This window comes from Musa acuminata, chromosome BXJ3-1 (assembly GCF_036884655.1).
Source record: "Musa acuminata AAA Group cultivar baxijiao chromosome BXJ3-1, Cavendish_Baxijiao_AAA, whole genome shotgun sequence".
Taxonomy (NCBI): domain Eukaryota; kingdom Viridiplantae; phylum Streptophyta; class Magnoliopsida; order Zingiberales; family Musaceae; genus Musa; species Musa acuminata.
Window position 1 is genome coordinate 4885950 of NC_088349.1, and position 21887 is coordinate 4907836.

At 39.9% G+C, this 21887-nt stretch overlaps 2 protein-coding genes across 3 annotated transcripts; one reads left to right on the top strand and one right to left on the bottom strand.

Annotated features, from left to right (window-relative positions):
* Positions 1 to 821: 821 nt before the first annotated feature.
* LOC135628671 (carbon catabolite repressor protein 4 homolog 6-like) lies at positions 822 to 15500 on the bottom strand. Of its 2 annotated transcripts, none has more exons than XM_065135483.1 (16): positions 15279 to 15500; positions 14662 to 15163; positions 13391 to 13557; positions 12565 to 12630; positions 10045 to 10097; positions 9583 to 9664; positions 9416 to 9465; positions 8924 to 9014; positions 6126 to 6218; positions 5905 to 5937; positions 5723 to 5817; positions 4566 to 5652; positions 2506 to 2591; positions 1506 to 1590; positions 1338 to 1408; positions 822 to 1151 (listed from the first exon to the last, which is right to left on the bottom strand). In XM_065135483.1, the coding sequence occupies exons 1-15, from the start codon at positions 15348 to 15350 to the stop codon at positions 1340 to 1342; spliced, it is 2631 nt and encodes an 876-aa protein (XP_064991555.1). In that variant the 5' UTR covers positions 15351 to 15500; the 3' UTR covers positions 822 to 1151; positions 1338 to 1339. The 2 variants fall into 2 exon arrangements, with proteins under 2 accessions (XP_064991555.1, XP_064991554.1); XM_065135482.1 differs by having other exon boundaries at positions 822 to 1212.
* Positions 15501 to 19373: 3873 nt separating this feature from the next.
* On the top strand, positions 19374 to 21693 carry LOC135628197 (BIIDXI-like protein At5g11420). The gene is made up of 3 exons (XM_065134747.1): positions 19374 to 19531; positions 20298 to 20795; positions 20883 to 21693. The coding sequence occupies exons 1-3, from the start codon at positions 19462 to 19464 to the stop codon at positions 21416 to 21418; spliced, it is 1104 nt and encodes a 367-aa protein (XP_064990819.1). The 5' UTR covers positions 19374 to 19461; the 3' UTR covers positions 21419 to 21693.
* Positions 21694 to 21887: the final 194 nt, after the last annotated feature.

Here is a 21887-nt window from a genome sequence, read left to right on the forward strand (position 1 = left end):
TCTCAAACTTGAGCGCCACGACTCGTCTGAGGTCGCGTGTCGGTCGTACTATACGGAGTAAAAGAGTTAACTATCTTTGACTTTCCAAACGTTGAAATCGAACGAGCAGCCTCTCACCACGCACCCACGTTTTCTTCGCTGCGAGTTATTGGCCGGCAACGAAGATGACGACGTCCGTGACGTGTGGTTAAGTTTCCCTGTAGTCAATTCAGCTACAGCGGAACAGTCATGCAGAATTGGTGGATCACGTTCTGATATGATAAGTTGGCTCAATTAATGATGAGAGACTCGTTCCGTTAATACATTTTGACGTGTGAACGGAGTTTGAGATGCTAAGTTGCCAGGTTTTGTACAACATGAATCTCGTACGACCACTTCACCTGACTGGAACTAAGAGTAATGTCAGTTTGATTGATACGAAAGCAGTGATGATGCATTTGATAGATGTTTATAGATTTGGTCTATATATTGGAAAGGCGGAAAAGACGAGTCAAATAGGACGGACGACCAAGCAACCTACCACGCTTATGACGCACGTGTTTAAGAGGGGGGCATCAAATGAGATGGATTGGGAGTATTTGGAGTCAACGGCTCATCGCTGACTTCTAGTTGGGTGCCAGATAGGCGTCAATACTAGAAGCTACGTTGAAAATGCTCATACGGGTACAGGGTCTAGAAATAGTAAGCGTACCACAGACCAAAGGGCAGTAATACCGTCACGAAATTAGCTTTTTATGACATATGGTAAGATATTATTGCAACTGATACACTATGTAGTGAAAAATAATTTCGCAAAATTAACATAAATCTACAGAAAGAAGAGAGGAGAAGAAGATTGGATGACATTAGTAATAAATAATTCTGTGTTTCCGAAGAACAAGCAGGAGTTGTTACCAACATTTTCCTGGAACGCCAGACCATTCTTATAATCACCTGAAACATGCACAAGCTCTTTTTAGCAGCAGAGTTGTCTGGATCAATAAATTTCATTGAAGCAAAGATAGGAGGGTAGGGCTTTAATGCTGGAGGCCGCGTCACCAGAAGATTTGGCATTTGACCATACTGGGTCGACTCAGGAATCGCCATGGAGCAATCTGCTGGAGAGCAAGCAGCGTATGGTTGCCTTACGCTCAGCAGCACTTGTCAGAACACTGCCCAAAATGAACACTTTTGACAAAAGATTTGCTGTTCTCAGGAAATGTGATGCTGGAGCTAAACAATACGACAACAGCAGCAGCAGCAGCAACAAAATGAAAACAGCATCTTAATTTCTGACCAAAAAAAAAAAAAGCATCAATGCAAAAGATGTGACGGCATCGAGCCTCTCGAGTTCAAACCTCTATTTAGTCGAGGAGCCATTTGTAAATGCCAGTTCACAGGCCAAGGCAACATGATCGCTTCCCCATCTCTGGAGAGAAGTTTAACAAGACTAGTCAGTTCGGTTCTCAGTTGATCGGAGTCATACCATAGGGTTTGGCAATGAAACATAGTCAAACTACAATTACCCTGGTTGGAAAACCGGAAGTCTGCTGCAGAACATGTTTAGGGAATGTTTCCAGCACTTTGGCGGTCTGAAGACCTTCAGAAGACCTGTACATCCATTGTGTTACAGTTTCTTTTTCAAAACATGATAGAGAACGAACAAAGTGTTTAAATATTCTTTGCTCATCAGATAAAAAGCCATTAAAAAAGTCATGATGAGAAGAGTACACAAAACAACAACAATCTTCTACAAATCAACACGTCACAGCATATACATAAACCTAGTACCTCTGCCATGCCAGCAAGACCATTCTGTTAGAACACTATCTAAAGAATCAGCCTTACAAACAGCATGTAGTAACAATAAGCAAGATAAAGTAAATAATGATTAGTTCAATCAGACAAGAAACGTCTCAATGAGAAAGAAATGAAGAGAGCTAAAATGAATCTACTGGGCTCTGCTAATGTGAAAACATATCACAACAGTCCAACTCAAGTCAGCCTGCTTTCAAACCCATATTTGCATCTTAAGGTCAGATCTTGCTTCGGTCATGGTCGGTGTGTCCAAAGTCAGGTAGGCGAGTCTTTGGACATAGATGTCAGTAACTAGGTTGTGCAAGGGATGGTCCCTAACCTTATTCGATAAGCTTGAGTTCCACCATATAACAAGGGATATCCTATGTGCAAATGAAACACGAGGAGGAATAAATGGCAGGAGAATGTGTTTCCAGAAGCTCCAACAAAGATTGGCAAACAGGACCAATCATAGAGGCTATTTTTATACATTCGCATTCTGGACTGAAATATATAAACTCTGGTCAGTACTTTTTTGTGTTCTACTGATATTGTTTGCATCAAAAACTACAATCTGCACATAGCACATAAGTGCAAACCACACCAAAAGCTTAGAGAACCACCACTTTAAATTCTCAAATGATAAGGAACGAGAATCAAGTCAGAAACATAAATACGTTTTACCACTGTACATGAATAATTATGAGATGATGAGATAAAGATAATAACCATATATAGTCAACAGTGCCCATAAATCGCCGGTTGTAACTGGTAACTAGGGGTTCTCTGCTAGAGTCCTTTGTCCCCACATAATCCTGTCGAGAAGAAAGAACAAAAAGTAACAATTTGCCTCCAGCATGTCTGAATCTTGAACAAACTATACCAACAAAGTAAACTTTTTTCATATGGTTCTGATGAAGCAATTGATGTGCAGAAGTAGAGGTAATTATATCATCCTATGCTGTCAGAATATACAACTTTCTAGAAATAAAATTCTTCACAAACTTTTATCATATGGTTCTGATGAAGAAATTAATGTGCAGGAGTAGAGGTAATTATATCATCCTACGCTGTCAGAATATACAACTTTCTAGAAATAAAATTTTTCACACAACGAAAGCTAAAGAAAGCTGTTAAAACATCTGGGTTTAAATGAAATGAAAGGATCATCTGCCTTCCACTACCAAAAGAAAAAAGCAAAAAGAACAATGTCAGAAGAATCTAGCAGAAGATACAGCAAGTAATATATATCTGCATGGCCTGCAAAAATGTGGTGAACATATGATAACAAAGAATAATAATGATATCTTCTTTAGTTTTAGAAATTCTACCGAAACATCAATAAGATATTTCTTCAGTTTGAGTCTGCTGCAGTTTCTTGTGGGGATTTCAAGGACAAGTTCTCAGTGGCATATCATTTGAATTTTCTAGTGGTTACTTGATTAGAAAACAAGGCCTTTGCTTTGCAAGACAACAGAGAAAGCAATCTGATGAGATGCTTAAAACTGGGTATCAGTTTAGATCTTTCATTTTACCTTCATGACATGGAGTCAATACCTCCATTCTGCAAGAATTTCCACCCCTCCAGATGTAAAAGCCTTAACATGCATGTTCTTTTTTTTCTCAGTCATGTTTTCATATACTGTTTACTAATCCTGTCTTATAACACCGCATCCATATTTTCAACCCATCTTGAAAATCGTAGTTGATTCAATAATCTCGGAGTTATTATGCTGCAATTTAAAACTGCATCCAAGTTGATTGAGTTTAAGAATATTCTAAGAAATCCTTGTATGCCATTCTTTGGTAAAACTGCTTAAGAAAATAAAAAAATTCAATTAACACACTAAAATCTGTTTGTTCAAATCTGAGAGAAAAAAAACCTGATCCTTGTAGTTTCAGATTAAAGAAAATGGAATGCAGATATAAGGAATATATAAGGAGAGATTTTTTGGTCTCAATTGTTTGCAACTTTGAACTTCAGACATGGAAACTCTGAATAAGTCAAAGACCATAATGGTCACGGAAAAAGTAGGCATCAACTATCACCATTATTTTTATTTCACTAATATCAGAATCATCAAAAACAGACCCACCACCAAGTAGAGGTAACACATGGAAAGAGACACTTGATGAGTTAATCTCATTGCATGATCTTTAAATGGTTCCACAACTAAAGGAACTTGAGGCGAAAAAGATTGGCATAATCTAGTATTTCTAATTTGACTCTTCATAAAGATTTATTGGGAGGGAAAATATATTAAATTATTTCTACAGACACCAAAATGCTTATACTAGCTATATAGCATTCTTAAGAAACAGTTCCTCCAACCAAAGATTTTGTGCTTTAGTTTAAAAAAAATGAACACTTACCAACCAGACCAAACAAGCCTCCCTTTGGCATTCGTACCTACTGGGTCACCATTGTGAACTCTTAATCCATTCCAGAACAGACAAATAGTGCAAACTTACATTGTTACCAAATAGAACCAGCAAGCACAATAACCGTTAACTGATATCAGGAATGAGGTAAACAGCATTAAAGCAACAAAAGATTGACAGTATTCATAAGATCACACTGAAAAATAACTAATAAGATGAGGTAAGTTGTAGATTCTTTTGATAGCATAATTCCAAGTAATAACAAACATGTAAATCAATCAAGCAATTTATGTTGGATGAGTAACAAGATTTTAACTCAACCAAGCAACACAAAGAAATGTCTTAAGAAATCATAAAAAATTAAGTAAAAGACACAAAACTCCAAAGCAAAATAAGAAACCATTTACCTCCACATCTGTGTATACGCTCCTTAGTTTCAAACTATGTTCGAGAAAATTACAATCTGCACTTCCTGATGCAACCTCAATTTCCATTGGAGTCCACAAATATGGATCATATGAACGCCTTTCAAAACCATCATCTAATGAAAATGCACCACGGAGAGATTCTTCCCGAACCCCCACACTTAGAGGATCCAACTCTGAACTATGGCTTGAATCGAATGAATGATTTTGGCCTGAAGTTACAGGATCATCACCAAAATGACATACATCATCAGTTCCTAAAAGTTCTCTAAAGAAATCTGGGTCAGAATTCTCTTCTGACCAGGAGATATCTTTGCATATATTTTCAACTTCACCTACAGAATTGTGATTTTCCAAACAATTATTAAACAGATTCACTGTAGAATCAAACTCTGCTGACAGGCTGGCCACATCATTAACCGACTGTTTAGATTCATTGTGATAATAGGAAATGTCTGAACATGTAGTGGAACTGGAACCTGAGTACTCCTTAGATGATGGAGCCCCAATATAGCTGCAGTTCTTTTGTACTACATTATCAACTAAAACATTTTGACAGGCCGTACCAGCCAAAGTTTCAGATGCTTGAGCTGCTGAATCAGCAACAATGTCAGATGCTTTTATAGTTTGAAATGATGGAGACTCATAATCATCATTGGACTCATCAAACATATTTTGCTTTGACCCTGAAAATTCTATCGTTGACCTACTCATATCAGAGTGAACCCCAGCAGAGCACTGATCAATGCTAGAAATTTCTAAGGCAGTTCCCTGGTCCATGATTGGCTGGATACAACTTCTACAAGTATTGTTAGATACCTGTAAATTACTATCATCAGCAGAACAGGACTCGCTGCAGAAACTCTCACCACCTATTTTATTTGTGGCCACATCAGGTACTGTGCATGTCTTATCCAGCAACCGACTCTCAGAGAAAATTTGAGGTATATCTAGCAGACCATTGCTTGTTCCTTCACGGACAGGAGCTTCTTTTGTTACATATTGATTTTCTTCCTTATTTTGAGGTTTGCAATTAACCTCAGTACCTCCACTCATGTGGGGCTGAGTCCTGAAACAAGAATATAAGCATTTTGAGTCATTAAACAAGATAAACACATGTTTAACAGGATACCATTTACCTAGATGTACCAGGGCCGTAATATGGCCTTGAAGAAGAAATGCATGCAGAATATTGTCCTGATATCTGATCCCGAGCAAGACCAGAAAGGGTCAACTGCAAATTTGAACAATTGAAAAGCTAATGATCACTCAGAACAAGAAACTCTACAGCTGCTAGAATATATTAATGATAAAGAATTACCTTCTGCTCAGCTATAAATTTGTAAAGTGGACTCTGAGAAAAAAAGGCATCAGTATGGAAAAGAGACACAAAACAGGAAAGATGGGGAAGTGAATTTACATTTAACTTATGGGAGGCCGTGTTTTAACTGTGATATTACAGTGGCGTTACAACCATTTGGACCAAAGTATTAGCACTTAGAGCTAAAGGATGCTAGCAACAAAGACAATAAAACAACAAACCTTAGGTGTAGAATTAAAATCTCCACAAACTATAACTGGGGCATCATTCCAGATTTTAGAAACAGCATAAGCTCGATGAAGAAGCGTCCTTACCTGTTGACAAGCTGTAATTAGCAAGCACGATATATGAGAATCTTGTGTTCTATCATTGAACAGAGACTGAACTATTTTAGACCAAAGCAGAGAGGAATCCTACCATAGGTCTTTGAGAAGGAAAAAGGCTAATGCTATTATGCTGGTACTACCAACTGCCATCTTATAATTTACATTCAATTATAGAACCACAAAGTGCCACAAGCAAAGGCCTTTGTTTGAGTGAACTTAATCAAACCATTGATCAAAAAGGAGTTCAGTGATTATCTGAAAAAAGAATCTTAATAGATCAAGTCCATTCATTAGTAGGAAACCCTCTACCCAATCCACAGTCCAGATTCCATGTCCAGATATATGATACTTTTTATGTCCTGGATCACAGTCATACATGATCCAAACCACCAAAATTGGTGATCGAAATTTCATCAAATCACTCGGTTGTATACAAACAAACAAATAAATCCACAGACATTCCTACTCTACGGTCCATAGAAGAACTCAGGAAAAAAGAAAAGAACAATGATTTACGCCTTTCAAGCCTTATATTACCACTGTTGTATTACCAGTTAAAGCATAGCTAACTGCTTAGCAAGATCGAAAAGAAAAATTATATCACATAACCCAAAATAACAACCCGACTAATCCTGGTACGTGGTGAAAAAGCCACACCAGAACCACAACCCAGACCATTCAACATTGATAGTTATTCAAGCACGTGTTAGTCCCCATCTCTCAAGCTGTTATACAAATTATTCTGCAACATGCATGTGTCTACTAGAAAAGATAAAATCCTTTTTAAGGAAATATAGGATTGCAGCAAATTTTGCATATCCACAACATAGCATACTCCTAATCAGCATGACCTAGCTGTTTCTGATGTGCCTAATTGGCAATGTTTGTTGCAGTTCCAATTATTTGTCCTATTTAAAGGAAAAAATTTGAGTCATTTTTGTTAAAAGGTTTCATCTCCTAGGAATAGATATTTACTTGCTTGCATAAACAAAGAATAAGTATATCTTTAATTGGAAAAGTTAAGGATAAGATATGTGGGCGACATGCTCTAATAGTGCTATGATCGCAGTATGAGGATTTCTTACCAAGCATTCTATTGCCCTTCAAAGCACATATAATTTAATTTATACACCTCTCCTTACTGGTATATTCAATAGAATTACTTGGCATAAATCTGATTCACCAAAAGCAATTCTCTCATATAATGATAGCTACCATTTGACTTACCATGAAAAAAATCATGGTCACTTCTTGTTGTATCCTTCCTTTACCACTCATCTATCTTAACATGGTTATATATGCTTCATTAACATTTTGCACGTTGTTCTCAAGCTGCCAAACACCCAAGGCAGGCTAGTCTTACAACAGTCTTTACACCATATATCTTTAGTCCAAAGTAATCCATGGGGGTCATACAACTCATCAAATATGTTTTCTACTTTAGCCAACTTGATACTTCTATGCAATATTTACTTGGAGATCTCATTCTTGCTTAATATATTTCTTTTAGCTATAGAAAGATAATAAATTTTGGTATTCAACCATCTATTCTACTATGCCTTCATTTGCTGGCTCACTCACTTAAAAATGCACATGCTGCATCATCTCTTACTCCACATTCAAAAGCATGGTTTACAATTTTTTGTGGTACTGCCCATATCGGATGTCATATTCCAATTAGTGGGGATTGGAAAACATTAAAAGCCAGTGTAGTGAAGACGCATTGGTTGGCAATAAGTGCTTTGCCTTACTAAATTGAATTGGACATGGCTGAACTGCAACTTAATTTTGTGCAAACTAGCTGATAGAATCAAGCCAGATGTGAATGAACCAAGAGATTGTAATTCTGAATAGGTTCGAATGGCTTCATTGCCACTTTCTTTGCATGAGGTACTCTACCTCATATTGGACACTAATTGTCGCACCACCTTGCATTGACTGGAAAAACCAAGTGTCTGTCTCTACTATCCAATTTGTTGTTTTTATGTTTTTACACTATAAAAACTTTTCTTTTTATTCTCTAATTTTCTTCATCAACAACATCAAATTGCATATATTGGCATGACAACCATAAACCAATAATCATAAGTTTAAAAATGGGTGCATGATGGTACATTATTGGCATGAGATTTAGTGCTAATGATTCTCTACGATGACTCATTAACTATATCAGATGGCAGAGACCCCACACCAATTCAAGTCAGCAGGTCATCAATACATCCTAGACTGCAAATCTTAATCAGCACCATGCATCAACCATGTTAGATACTGAGCAGTATGGCAAATATGATGGACATCTAAAATGTTGCTCACATAAGATTTTGCTAAAAACATGTATTTCCATATTCAACTATTTTGCTGTCTGCCCATGTTTGAAGCAAACCAATGAGGTACTCATGGTAGCAAATACATAAAATTTCAAAGAAAATTTGCTTTGAAATCATTAAGAATCCTTGTAAATTAAATAGGAGACCTATCAAATCAAAATTAAGGATCCTTAGAAAATTCAGTGCAAAACTTAAAGATTTTAGGGCATCTTTTAATAATATAAGGACAAAACTAAGCTGCTCGAGTATAAGTTAGTTCTTACTGGGATATAATCAATACCATATCACTTAGCTGCATCAGCCAATCAATCATCAAAAGATGTTTAAGCATAAATTTACAGGGACAAACAAGGATAAAGGACATACCTGACCAAGCTTAATCTCTCCTCTCTTAGGGTTGTAAAGGACATGGATGTTACATACAACCACTTGGTTAGCTTGTCTCAACTGATCAGAGCTGCATAGGCAATCAGAAACACAGACAAGGTTCTATTGGTAGTTCTACCACCTAGCAACTAAATGAAGAAACATGAAAGGTGAAAACAAGAAGCATTACAAAAAGTACATCAAGGTGAGTCTGGAACACACTATTGTGAAAGTCAGAAAATTACAAGTATGCAGAATACATTGTATGGTTGCAAAACTATATATTTGAAGATGAAGTTGAACATTATAAAGCCGTATGCAGAGACATTGGTAAAATTAGAAAACCCAAAAACAAAAAACAAAAAAAAACAAATATGCAGCTCCTGCCATTGTTCAATCTAAATTTCAATGATGGAAAAATGTAAGTTTGTAAGTGTACAGTAGAAAATTATGTACAATACAAGGCTAAGTACACAGAACTTAACAAAGTACCTTTTCAGTAAAGATGCAGACTCGTTTTTTACGGAGCTTTGGATCGTTGACTGACCAAAAAAAAAATGTTTTATATTTTGACAGTGTGCAACATTGCCATCCACTGAAAATCAAAATGAAGATGAAAACATATAAACATAGAACTTAAATCAACTAACAGGACTTACTTCCAGTACACAAATCTGAGCAACATTATCCCGAAGACCAAGTTTTTTGAACTCAATGGTCTCAACATATTTCAACTGAAATCTGTTTAGAAAAATAGATAATTAAGATGCCAACATGTAAACAATCTATGCTCCAAAACACCAAATAAAATATTTAAAATTTGAACAAAATAGAAGATGGTTACAAAATGTTTCGTTACTCAGCTTAGAAAATTAACATATCAGGAAAAATCCTTTTTTTCAACCATAACAATTATAAACAATGCATAGATGGTTGAAAGAACTAAGTGTCCTTATTTGAGCAGTATATCCTGGGTAAGGCATAAGATTATACATCAAAAGATTTTTTAAAAAATAATTAATATGTTAATCTTAATTTAGCAGCTCCCCTATAGAATCCTACTTCTATAATAACTTTTAGTTTATGGTATATGCTAAGATTCGACCTTAACTCAACCTTACCTGTTTGTTCTCCAAAATATTGTACAACCATCAACTGCATCTCCAGTACGCATCTGGATAACCGATAAAATATCATTAAAACTGCTAGAAGCCACATTCACAAAGTCACTTTATTTTGTCATGGCATGCAAATGATTATGTGCTAATATATACATGAGGAAACTGCTACTATAATAAACAAACTAGTATGCACTTTAAGACATCTCGGGAACTTTATTAGAGTGCATAATTTATTCTTACATTAATTCTATATTAAATCAAGGTCTTCAATTTCGAATAATACCGTCCGATACTGGCAATACGTACCGGTCCATCAGCACACCGATACATGGACTGCTCGTTACCAGCCGGTGTATATATATATACCGAACGGTATACCGCTCGGTATACAGTACCGTACCGTACCGAGCGAATATCGAAACTCCGATATGGTACGATATTTCAATCCTTGTATTAAATTACAAAGTGTAACACTTTTGTACATGGAATCACCTCCTAAAATTAACTGAAGGGATCTTTGAGGCTCCCTATTCCAAGACCTCTTCCTTTTTTAAAAACTATTGTAGATTTAATTAATGAGATCATGTTCAAATATCCAACTAATTGAACGATCAGCTAGAACTTGTTGCCTTGTTGGGACTTGCCGAATGCCAGCCATGACTAAGATAGTACCTGACATTTTAAATCTCGAGGCATATTCCATACATCCAACTATTGCAGCAATCTATTTGAGTTGAATAGTGCATTCCAAATATTTTAAACCACCAAATGCATGTCCATTACTAGACACAAACTGAAAATTGTCAACGATTGAGATGACTGAAGTTATTGTTGCAATCATATGCATCGACAATATTCCATGAAAATAATCTATAACAAGCACCAGGTAACAAGAGAATAAAGATGTAAATCAAAAGTCTTTGTCAAGCCGTATGATGGTAATCGAAACACCTTTCGAGCCTACACAAAGCACCAAAAGAATAAAAGTTAAACTATATTCCCTTCAAATTGGTTATGAACAATTGAACATGTTTTCAATTTAGTGCTTTTTTAGTTAATTTTACTTTTTAAGAGGGACTTTTATAAAAAAAATTCATATCTAGTTTAGCATCATAGATTGCTCAAGAAGAAGAAAAGGCACCAGTAAGTCAAAATAAATCAAAGTAACATTTATACTGAATTACAAATTATTCCTAGAAGGAAGTTCACTACAGATATGGAAGCATGTCAATCAAAACTAGAATAAAAATAAAGATTATTTGTCATAGGAAATCTGAAATTGTTTCTTTCCTGAAGAAGGAAAAAATGAGTGACTGAGATTTGAGATTATTTGAAGTAATTATATTTTTCTTAATTCATATTATTTTATATTCTCCTTCTACTTGGGAAGTCTATAAAAAGAAAAAGCATATTGTCTTCGGGACATCAATCAATCAATAAAAAAGGTGAACAAGTTTCATACATGTGTGTGATGTGAAGCCATAATCTACCCCCAACCCCCAAAGTGGCTTCCGAGTGAGTCAAAAAGTTATTCAATTTTTTATCTTCCTCTCTTCTATTTCTCGATTTCCTTCCATTTAAGTTCTAACATACATCATCTCTGAAGTCTCAATTCCATTTCTCAATATCCCATACAAGATCTACCAAACCTTAGACTATTGATATTTTCAAGTTATTGAAGCTATTAGGCACCAAAAACAAGTGGATCAACTTCACAATTAAGTAATAGCCAAGAAGGACATCAACGTCTTCTTCTCTCTCCAAGGACAATTGTTCATAGAGGTGTGTGATGTAATATCCGTGCTCTTTGGTTCTTTCAAGGCTTCATAGTCCCATTTTGATTGGGTTTTGTGGTCCTTCCTGGTTTATCAGCACAGCTTGTGTGCGGTCATCGCGCAGAGACCAAACTGCCCAAAGACAAAGCATCTAGTATGCATGTATTTTGGGACAAAGAGCAACCCAAAAACATAGTGTCTTGAGTTGATTCATCGTATGGTTCCACCGATGTCGTAGAGACACTTAAAGGGTGGGGACTTCTGTGTGTGCCACAAAGTCTTGGACCCTTTGTCACGTGACCATTTGTGAAGTTCTTATTTGTATTTTGCAGTTCCTATCAAGTGTTTGCTTAAATATATGCTTGTGAGATCCCAAGTTTACATTTCTACAGAGCGACGATAGCAGTTTATATGCACATTCACATTCTTTCTAACCAATTTTCTCTTTTGCAAGTTCTTAGAGGACCCTGTGAGGATGTACAGCTTGGTAAAACCAGCTAATTACATATCAAAATGACCCTTTTCCATTTTATCTTTTTTCCTTTCTCTGTTTATAATCTCTCTTCCTTCTCTAAGCACTATCACACTTTAGGTTGCTTACATCACCTAGTACAATGTTGTATATCATACTAGTGAGGATGTAGAAACATTAAACAAGTCGCTTGTTAGCATAATCAATTATTTCAAGAATATGATACAAAGGCAATAAGTAATCAAAAAGATTATCAAAGGCCATGGTAACAACCTTCCAAATACCAGCATATCCTTGAGTTGCCAATTCTTTTTCCAGATCATAAAATCTGTCAACTTCCTAAAAGAGGCATCAAGAGATTTTAATATAAACATTAGAGCATATAGATGTGCTACTTGTAAAAAATGTAGTAGCAGAGAAACCAATAAGCGTGATGACCATGCCTTATCAAGAATGAATACTTTTAGTGTATCCTACTTAGGATATCCAGGTGTTCAAAAGAATCAAATAGATGAATGAAAATTGATAGCCAATATCAGGTTAAGAAGCTAAGCAGGTATTCTGAAGAACTTACAATCAATACAATCCTTTTAAGTAGAATTCTGCAAGAATTTCAAGTGATCAACTTACCACTATACATCCATTAAATATCAACTGTGATTCATGATAATGTAATATGAAAAAATAAGACCGATTGAACATTATCGGTATGTCGATCATGATAAATCGGGTGATATGCCAGGCAGTTCCCTCTTTAAAATCCTTTTTCAGGATTTTCTGAAATGCAGCATGGTACACCAGTATAGTACTAGTCCAAGCCCAGACTGATACACCAGCATACAAGATTGCAGACCTTCATACTTTCAGTTACTAAAGAGAAGCAACAAATGGAGTACTTTTGCATTAACAATACCAAAACTTTTTTGGTTAAACTGCAAATAAGAAAGAGGTCATGATGCTACCTTGTGTAGTCCAGTAGAAACAGGAAAATAATCAAGCCAACTACCCTTGTTTATAAGCATATATAAGATAACAAATAAAGGGCTACAACACGAAGAACCTCCCAGAACTAAGTTGCGATGATTGCTGAAAGGATTACCTGAAGGCACATTATATCAGGAGCCCAAAGTCGAAACTCTAGAAGTAACTTTCTCTTTCGCCATTCCCAATCCAAGATGTATTGTGGTATGTGAAAATAAAGCTTGGATCTATGATCTCTAGCAAGGTAGTCCGCAAGGATATTATAAGAGAGCATTACAAACCGCTCTGGAAATAATACAACAGGTTGTAAGGAATGAACCATTTTGATAAATTATACATGAACCATGTCCTACAGTCAAGCACACGAGTCAATGACATAAAATATAAATATAACAAGAACTTTGAAGTCAAAATTTAAATTACAATATATGTGTATGCATGTTTGTGGATGCAGTCAACATTGTTCTTCCATTACCCAACAATATATTGGAGCAAGGGTTTTTAATACATAAATGGAACTATGATATCCTTATAATCATAGATTTAGGTTTCGGCCAAAATGTACTATTTTGGCGGAAACTTGGTTACTAGTGAGACACTGACACATGACTTCGGTCATTTTTAAGGTTAATCAAGTTCCATTCTCATATGGTACATTTGGCAAAAACTCTCTCTATTGAGGAAACAATATATGATACAAGGCATTTTGTGGTTAATTAAGTTCCATTCTCAAGATTTTCGTTTCCCTTATTTAAGCAGAGGTGACTAGCATGATAGCTCGTTAAAGATTAGGGATTTAAGAGAGGAGATCATCCTTCTCAAGATCATGTTTTTTTTTTTCCTTTTATTATCAAGATCATGTCGAAGACCAAGTTCCTACCATAAACTGAGTGACTTTGTTAGTATATACGTATATTTACACATCCACAAGCACAAATCTACATATACATTGGTCATTTCTCAATAAAACAATCTCAGGACGGAATATGAAGCTGTCAAAGAGTTGCCCATATGATAACCCCTATTTCTTCGTATGTGTGTAGTATTCATGTTTATTGCTTGTTCTTCCTTTCTGTCCTTTCAATACTTCATTTCAAAAGCTTTAATCGGTCATTGATTGTAACTTCAAACATTTTGTTGCATCAGATCAGTAAATTAGATTGCAAAACAATATACAAATCCCCAAGGACACCGCTTCTTGCATCACCGATCCAGTTGCTTTCTGGATCGACTCTTTTGAGTAGCAATGAACTTGTATATTGCTTCCAAGCATAAGATACCTAAGAGCTTCATCAATTATAAACTTATTTTTATTTTGAAGATCAGAGGACAAGAAGAAGTGAAATTATCTTCACAACCATGAGAAAAAGTAAGAAGACAAAAGATTACCACATTGAGGAGGTGGTTGTGAGAGACAGAAGCTCCAAGTCCGGTAATCTGCTGGCCTAGGCGGCGGAGATGGGCGGAATGCCTGTGGGCGAAAGGTGGAAGGAGAGTAGGAAGATCGAGGAGGCAGAAACGGCGACGGAGGAGAGTCGTGAGAAGGCCGAGGATGGCCATAAGGTGGAAGAGCAGGGGCGTAAGCCGGGGGAGGGGGAGGGCCATAGTAAGGCGGAGGAAGGCCGTAAGAAGGCCGAGGAGGCGGAAGTGGGCCAAAAGACGGCGACCGCCACCGACCGAAGGATTGGTGCGGAGCACCACGAGGGTACCAAGCGGCGCCGCCCTTCTGCGACCGCGTCCAATCGTAGTTGGCGTCTCTAACAGCCCTGAAGTGCGAACCGCCGCTAACGGACGAGGGGGCAGCACCACCTTCCATGGCAGCGCCGGTGGCGTCTGCAGGCGGAGGCGGCGGGTCGCGGAACCCACGGTGGCAGTGGTTACGAGACGGAACCTGTGAAAGCCGACATAAAACGGAGTCAAGAATGGACAAGCAAGGCGGGCTACCTTCAAATGGCGACGAAGATCGATGGATCGATTAACCGATGGGTCAATCGATCGATCGTCACCTTGAAGCGGGAGGGCGAAGACATGGCGGTGCAAGAGTTGGAGGCCTGAAATGGAGGAGGAGCGAATCGCATAGCCCCAACCACTCTGTTAGCCCGAGTATTAGTGGTCGATGGAGAGGCGGTGGGGGGGGGGGGAAGACGAGACGCACGGCCGCTCGGGGGCGGGGCCACCGCACCCCACGCGCTCCCACCGTCCGATGCCTGAGGCCACCCGCGAGCTCTCCAGATTCCTTAAAACCCGAGACCGTCGAGGGGGTTCGGCTCCAAAGCCAAAACCGTTCGCGTTCACTCGCCTACCACACACGGACATGGTTACTTGCTGGACCCGGTTTGATTGATCCAACCCATGTTTTAATTTTGGGCCGGTAGTCTCACCCCGACCCAATTAGGCCTACCCAAATATTCATGAAATAAGGAGTTATTCCGAGCATATATAATTGTTAATGAAAACAAACTGTTATCTTAATTTTATATATTCTTAAAATATTAATTTAATATAAATATTTAGTCTCAACGAAGAACAAAAAATTATTTATTTATTTATTTATCATCAAAATTTTGATTAAAAATTATTTATTTTGTAAGAATAGAAAATGAAACATGAGATATGATTAAAAGTTGGCACGGCGTGGGTCCTACTTATCCGATCGACAAGTACCAGTGTGGAGCTCATGTCGGAGTCGAGAAAAGAAGCAAACGAGTGGAGTTCACCGAACGAATTGCTTTACTACTCTTTCTCTTACGAGCATGACAGCAGCTTTCTCGTCCAAATACAACCCACGAGCTGGTGCAAGAACAGCTGGTTTTAATGCGAGCAAGGAGACAGCGATCGCTACAAGATGCATAGTTTTCTTCATCAATGAGGGCAGCTTCGACTCGATCCGATCCTCCGACAAACTTCCCGATCAGTCTTCGTCGCTTATTACCTTTTGATAGATCTGAAAAGAAAACATCTTTTTCATCCTTTGTAAGCAATAAATATACACGAGATTGAGTGCTAAATTCAACTTAACAACTCGAAGTATTATTATTAAGTCAATCTCGTTTATATATATCATCCGATTCTTTTCACTTTGCAGTCAACTTTGATCTTACACGAGACTAGTAGTATTCCCATACTGTTCATTTAGATAGAAGTTGATAGTGATATGTATTTGGAGAAGCATGTCATGAAGTGAATGATCGACAAGCAAACTGTCCTCACATCACTGAAGTACAAAACCTCCAAAAGATTTAAGTTTACTGCGTTTCACTATCGGTTTTGTACGACTAAAACGACAAGCTTGTCATCTCATGAACAGTAGAGTGTGTGTGGGTGCATCTCAATCTACAAAGGGAACTGTGAGATTTACTGTAATTCCATTTGATAATGTCATATGTATTCTTATCCATAATTGAAAAGAAGGAATGATGTCGGCAACGAGATTTTGCATCGAAGTATGATATTTTGGATGTAAAAAGGGATTATAATTATTTCCTTATTTATGCATTGGTCTTCATCATAGATAGATGCCATTTCTTTGGTTACATTTGACATTATTTAGTGAGAAACTAGGATAATTTATATTTTCTATAAATTTTTATTTTTTTTTATTTTTTTAAATAATGTATGATTATATTTTTATTTATTATATATCTAAGCCATAAATTTTTTTATAAAATTTTATACATTCATTTATTTATTTTTATTTATTTACTTATTAAAAAATATATACTTACTTTTGAATACATATTTAAAATATTAAAATGATAAATTTATCATATAATATTTAATAGATTTTTAAAATATAATTTTATTAAGCAACATTTACGTCAATGTACATTTAAAATACAATATTCGACTATTATTTATCAAATACTCAATTTCACAGCTTCTTATTCACTCAAATGCACGTTAAGAATGGATCCATCAAGCAATGATCTATGAGGAACACTTGAGAAATCTTTTATTTCTTCCCTATGTTTGATCTATGAATCAAATATGATGATTACTCTTGACATAGAATATAGTTAGTGGTTACGAGATAGTATGTAAGCTATCGAAAATAATGAAAAGTTTACTAGACTTGACAAATAAAAGTCCATGAATGATATTATATAAAGTTTTTTTCTTAGAAATATCATCATGTAGAACTCATTAAATAATCCTTGTGAGTTTTTGAATCAAACTTATTTTATCCATCTCTTGATTATATTAATTACATTTAAACGAGCGATATATTAATATAGCCTAGTGTTAATGATTATCTTAGAGTGAATAGATCAGCCTAACTTTATAATATCATCTAAAATAATATAATTTTAAATTTAAAATATTTTTTGACATAAATATCAATATCAAAAAGAATTATTGACACAATGCTCATGTGAGAGTTCATCAAAATAATCATGCATGTATTATTTTTTAATCATAACAGATCTCTCTCTCTCTCTCTCTCTCTCTCTCTATATATATATATATATATATATATATATATATATAGAATAATCAACGGCTGAAAACTAAAGGACTAAAAGCGACACAGGTAGTCGCTGCTCACTAATGCTTAGATACTCTCCAAAGCGAAGTTGGAGCCGCAGTCGCCAAAGACAAAGGTGGCATTTTTTTGGGGGGTTGGCGATCGGTCCCCTCAGGCTTAGAGTTATGCCCATGACGACGGCGGCGCACCTAAACAGTATGGAAACGCTTGGCCTTTCCGTCCTCCATCAGCGGAGCGGTGAAACATGGATCGACCTTGACTGTCATCCGCCGGCCACCTTGTTTCCGCCTCCTCCTCCTCCTCCTGCGACTGTGTGCTCGGCGAAGGGAAACGCCTCATGTGACCCCCACCGGAGATCACGGACATCCACGGGCGCATGTTATCGTATTCTAATCTATCCTTTAGGTCACCCCATTCCCACGCCACCAGTCGGCAGAACAGTCCAGAAAACATGCTTTGATTGGGGATGTGTTCAGAGTTAAAGCGGTGCATCAATTAACTGCGAAAACCTGCCCACATCACCCAGCGAAGCTTCTGCCGAGATATCAAATCCTTGCCTTCAAATGGCTCGGACCCATACACTCGTGGGGTGTCCCTCGCCAACGTGTTCTTAATAGACCGGTGTCTCTCTCTCTCTCCCTCTCTCTGATGGATAATATAGAGAGACCTGCATGTGATACGTTCTATGGGACTTCTATTTCAGACCACGATGGGTGGCAGCTGCACCGATTCACTCGTACGATGGTGTGTGCAAACATCAGTGGAATTTGACTGCTTGTCAAGTTTTCTTTTGGCTTGGACGAACACTTCAGTTAAAAGCTGAAAGACCAATGATTGGGTATACATATTCCACAGGGAGCTTCTTCACTAGTTTCTCTACAAGGATCAAGAATCTTCCGACCCTATCTCAATTGTTCTACAAGTACCATGCTGGCTAAAGTTGAAGATTATTCCCGGAGAATTATAAAGAGATACGTGGAGGATCTAAGGAGATCTATTTGACTATGATTCCTCAATCACTGTGCATTATCTTATGGAATGGAGCCAACTCAGTGGCCAAGAAAACCAAGTTGTGGGGTGTTGTATGCATGCCCATACTCCTCGGTCCGATAAGATGACGACCTTCTCTCGTGGAACGCACCGGCCGACTCGCTCCTGCAACCGACCCCGAGGGTGCAATCGCGTCGATGCCTCTTACGCCCAGGGCAAAGCCAAGCCGGTCCAACGGCCGGTGGCCGGCTCGATTAGGCCGGTCTAAGTGAGGGAGCAATGGCAGATGGATGCGTGACTGCCGGAACTACGCTTGTCCCTTTCCCCAGACGCCTGGCGCGTGACCGCGACCGGGGAGACTGACCACGTGACCGGGGGCCAGCGTGCGTCCGCCCGCAGCTGCGGTGGCGAACGCAGGAGGTCATGCGGCAGCGGCCCAGATGGCGGAGGGCGTCGTCTTCTCGGGGCCGCGCGCCAGAGAGCGGCATTCAAAACGGCGGGCCACTTACACGTGGCAAACGCCAGTTGATTGAGCGAAGAATGGTACGAGGGTGGCATTCTCGATATTGATTTAACATCAGAGGGCCTTTTGCTGCTCGCCCCACCTTAAAAAGGCCAAAACCCTCCCTCCCTCCCTCTACGGCGCATCCATTTCCTCCTCCTCCTCTCGTCTCCCCTTTCTCTCTCCCTCTCTCCGTGACGCGAAGAAGGAAATGATGCATAGCGCTGCGCTGGCTCTGCTGCTGTGCTCCGCGGTTCACATTGCCTTTGCCATGACTGACGGTGAGTTTTCGTCGTCATCTCCTTCCTCTTGTTTCTACTCCTCGATACGATCCATGTCTCTCGGTATGTACCTAAAGCCGGTCCACATACACTCTGTTTCTGCTTTGATATCTGATTCTCATCTCTGATTCAGCTTCAAATTAGCTCTCCAGTCTCTCTCTCTCTCTCTCTCTCTCCCTCCCTGATTAGCCCTATGTACGCTACAATTAGGGGCTTCTTAGCTCGAACAGTTGTAGATCGTAGACGATAAGTCTGGAGCATTTGCTACATCGAGCCCTTAATTTACCGTGGGGGTTAATCGTTGGCGTGCGTTGAAGTTATTCCCGTCGTCCCGACACAGATGCGGAGCAGAGAACGACGGGTAAGTACGGTGCAGTCATGGCGTGGACAGAGGCGGGCTCCGTTGGCAGCTGGAGCAATGAATACATCTGACAACTTCGCTCGATATGTGTTTCATGCGAGCCACAATTGCGTTACGAGTCCGGCCGAGCGAGGGGCTGAGCGCTGTCACCACCTGTACTTTTGACAGATAGATCTACTGAAGGGTTCACATGGGTCGGCATCAAAATAATGGTGAATTCATCTTTCTGTAGCCACCACAGCTCTCGTGCCTGCTCATGTCAGGCCTGTTCAAGCTCTCAACTCCAGATCTAACCCCTGGCTAAACGAAGAAACAACGTAGACGCGTCGATCTGATCCAGCTTTTTCTCCCTGTAATCTAATCCGTATGTGTAATGATGAGCGCGGCATGCAATCGAACGTGCAGGTTTGTTGCCGAATGGGAACTTCGAGGCGACGCCGAAGGCGTCGGAGATGAACGGGACGCAGGTGTTGGGCCGCTACGCCATCCCGCAATGGGAGATCTCCGGCTTCGTGGAGTACATCGAGTCGGGGCACAAGCAGGGGGACATGCTTCTGGTGGTGCCGGAGGGGGCGTACGCCGTCCGGCTCGGCAACGAGGCCTCCATCAAGCAGAAGCTCACGGTGGTCAAGGGCATGTACTACTCCATCACCTTCAGCGCCGCCCGCACCTGCGCCCAGGACGAGCGCCTCAACGTGTCGGTCACCCCCGACTCCGGCATGCTCCCCATCCAGACCATGTACGGCAGCGTCGGCTGGGACTCCTACGCCTGGGCCTTCCGTGCCCTGTTCGAGGTGGTCCACCTCGTCATCCACAATCCCGGCGTCGAGGAGGACCCTGCCTGCGGCCCCCTCATCGACTCCGTCGCCATCAAAACTCTCTACCCGCCCAGGCTCACCAGAGGTAAGCCCATGATCCTTAAATATTACGCTTCATCTATGCATGCATGTAGGAATATGCTTTGCTTCCTCTCTCTCGACATGGGCGCAGACAATCTGCTGAAGAACCGTGACTTCGAGGAAGGGCCATACGTTTTCCCCAACACCACATGGGGCGTGCTGATTCCACCCAACATCGAGGATGACCACTCACCCCTGCCCGGATGGATGGTGGAGTCCCTCAAGGCCGTCAAGTACATCGACTCGGACCACTTCTCGGTGCCCCATGGCAAGCGCGCCGTGGAGCTGGTGGCCGGGAAGGAGAGCGCCCTCGCCCAGGTGGCGCGCACCATCCCGGGGAAGGTCTACACGCTGACCTTCTCGGTCGGCGACGCGGGCAACGGCTGCGTGGGCTCCATGGTGGTGGAGGCATTCGCGTCCCGTGGCACCGTGAAGATCCCGTACGAGTCCAAGGGCACCGGCGGGTACAAGCGTGCGGTGCTTCGGTTCACGGCTGCGGTGGAGCGCACCCGCGTCGTGTTCCTCAGCACCTTCTACCACACCAAGACCGACGGCTCACTCTGTGGTCCGGTGGTGGACGACGTCTCGCTGTTGAGCGTTCGGAGCCCCCGCGCGCTCCGCCGCTGAGGGGCAGTGGACCGCTATACATTAATGCGCGTCGATTGCTTCCTTCCCCAGCATAACGCAATAATCATTAACTAATACTGGGAACGTACGCGAGACACCTACCGTGTCAGCAGGAGATTGAAGAAGAAGAAGAAGGTGTGGCGCCATGACCAAACCATCTCCTCCTATTACCAAGCCTATATGTGGGTGCTGTGTCGGGTGATCCGGCGAGCAAGAATATATGTTCTGTATTGTACTCTTACCAATTTTAGTAAACGAGTACTTGCTTTTGTGCATGTAAGATGTAGCCTATGTCGGGTGTAATTTAATTGATGCGTGGACTTGTATTACCAAGTCTCCTACGAATGATGCTTGCATGCTCACAACGGTACCACCGAGTGTTCTACGAAGAGTTCCAATGCGTCGTGAGCCACCGACGAGGAGCACCCACCGTCGGCATCAGAGCCGGTAAGCTTCTTTCCGATGGTCG

Bases quoted from the DNA above. Each gene is read 5' to 3' on its own strand.
- LOC135628671 (XM_065135483.1), bottom strand. From the start codon at position 15,350: ATGCGATTCGCTCCTCCTCCATTTCAGGCCTCCAACTCTTGCACCGCC. The intron at 9,466-9,582 runs GTAAGTCCTGTT...TTTTTTGGTCAG, and splicing joins CTCAGATTTGTGTACTGGAA to TCAACGATCCAAAGCTCCGT. The intron at 1,409-1,505 runs GTAATTGTAGTT...ACTTCTCTCCAG, and splicing joins CTTCCGGTTTTCCAACCAGG to AGATGGGGAAGCGATCATGT.
- LOC135628197 (XM_065134747.1), top strand. From the start codon at position 19,462: ATGATGCATAGCGCTGCGCTGGCTCTGCTGCTGTGCTCCGCGGTTCAC. The intron at 19,532-20,297 runs GTGAGTTTTCGT...TCGAACGTGCAG, and splicing joins TGCCTTTGCCATGACTGACG to GTTTGTTGCCGAATGGGAAC. The intron at 20,796-20,882 runs GTAAGCCCATGA...ACATGGGCGCAG, and splicing joins CCCGCCCAGGCTCACCAGAG to ACAATCTGCTGAAGAACCGT.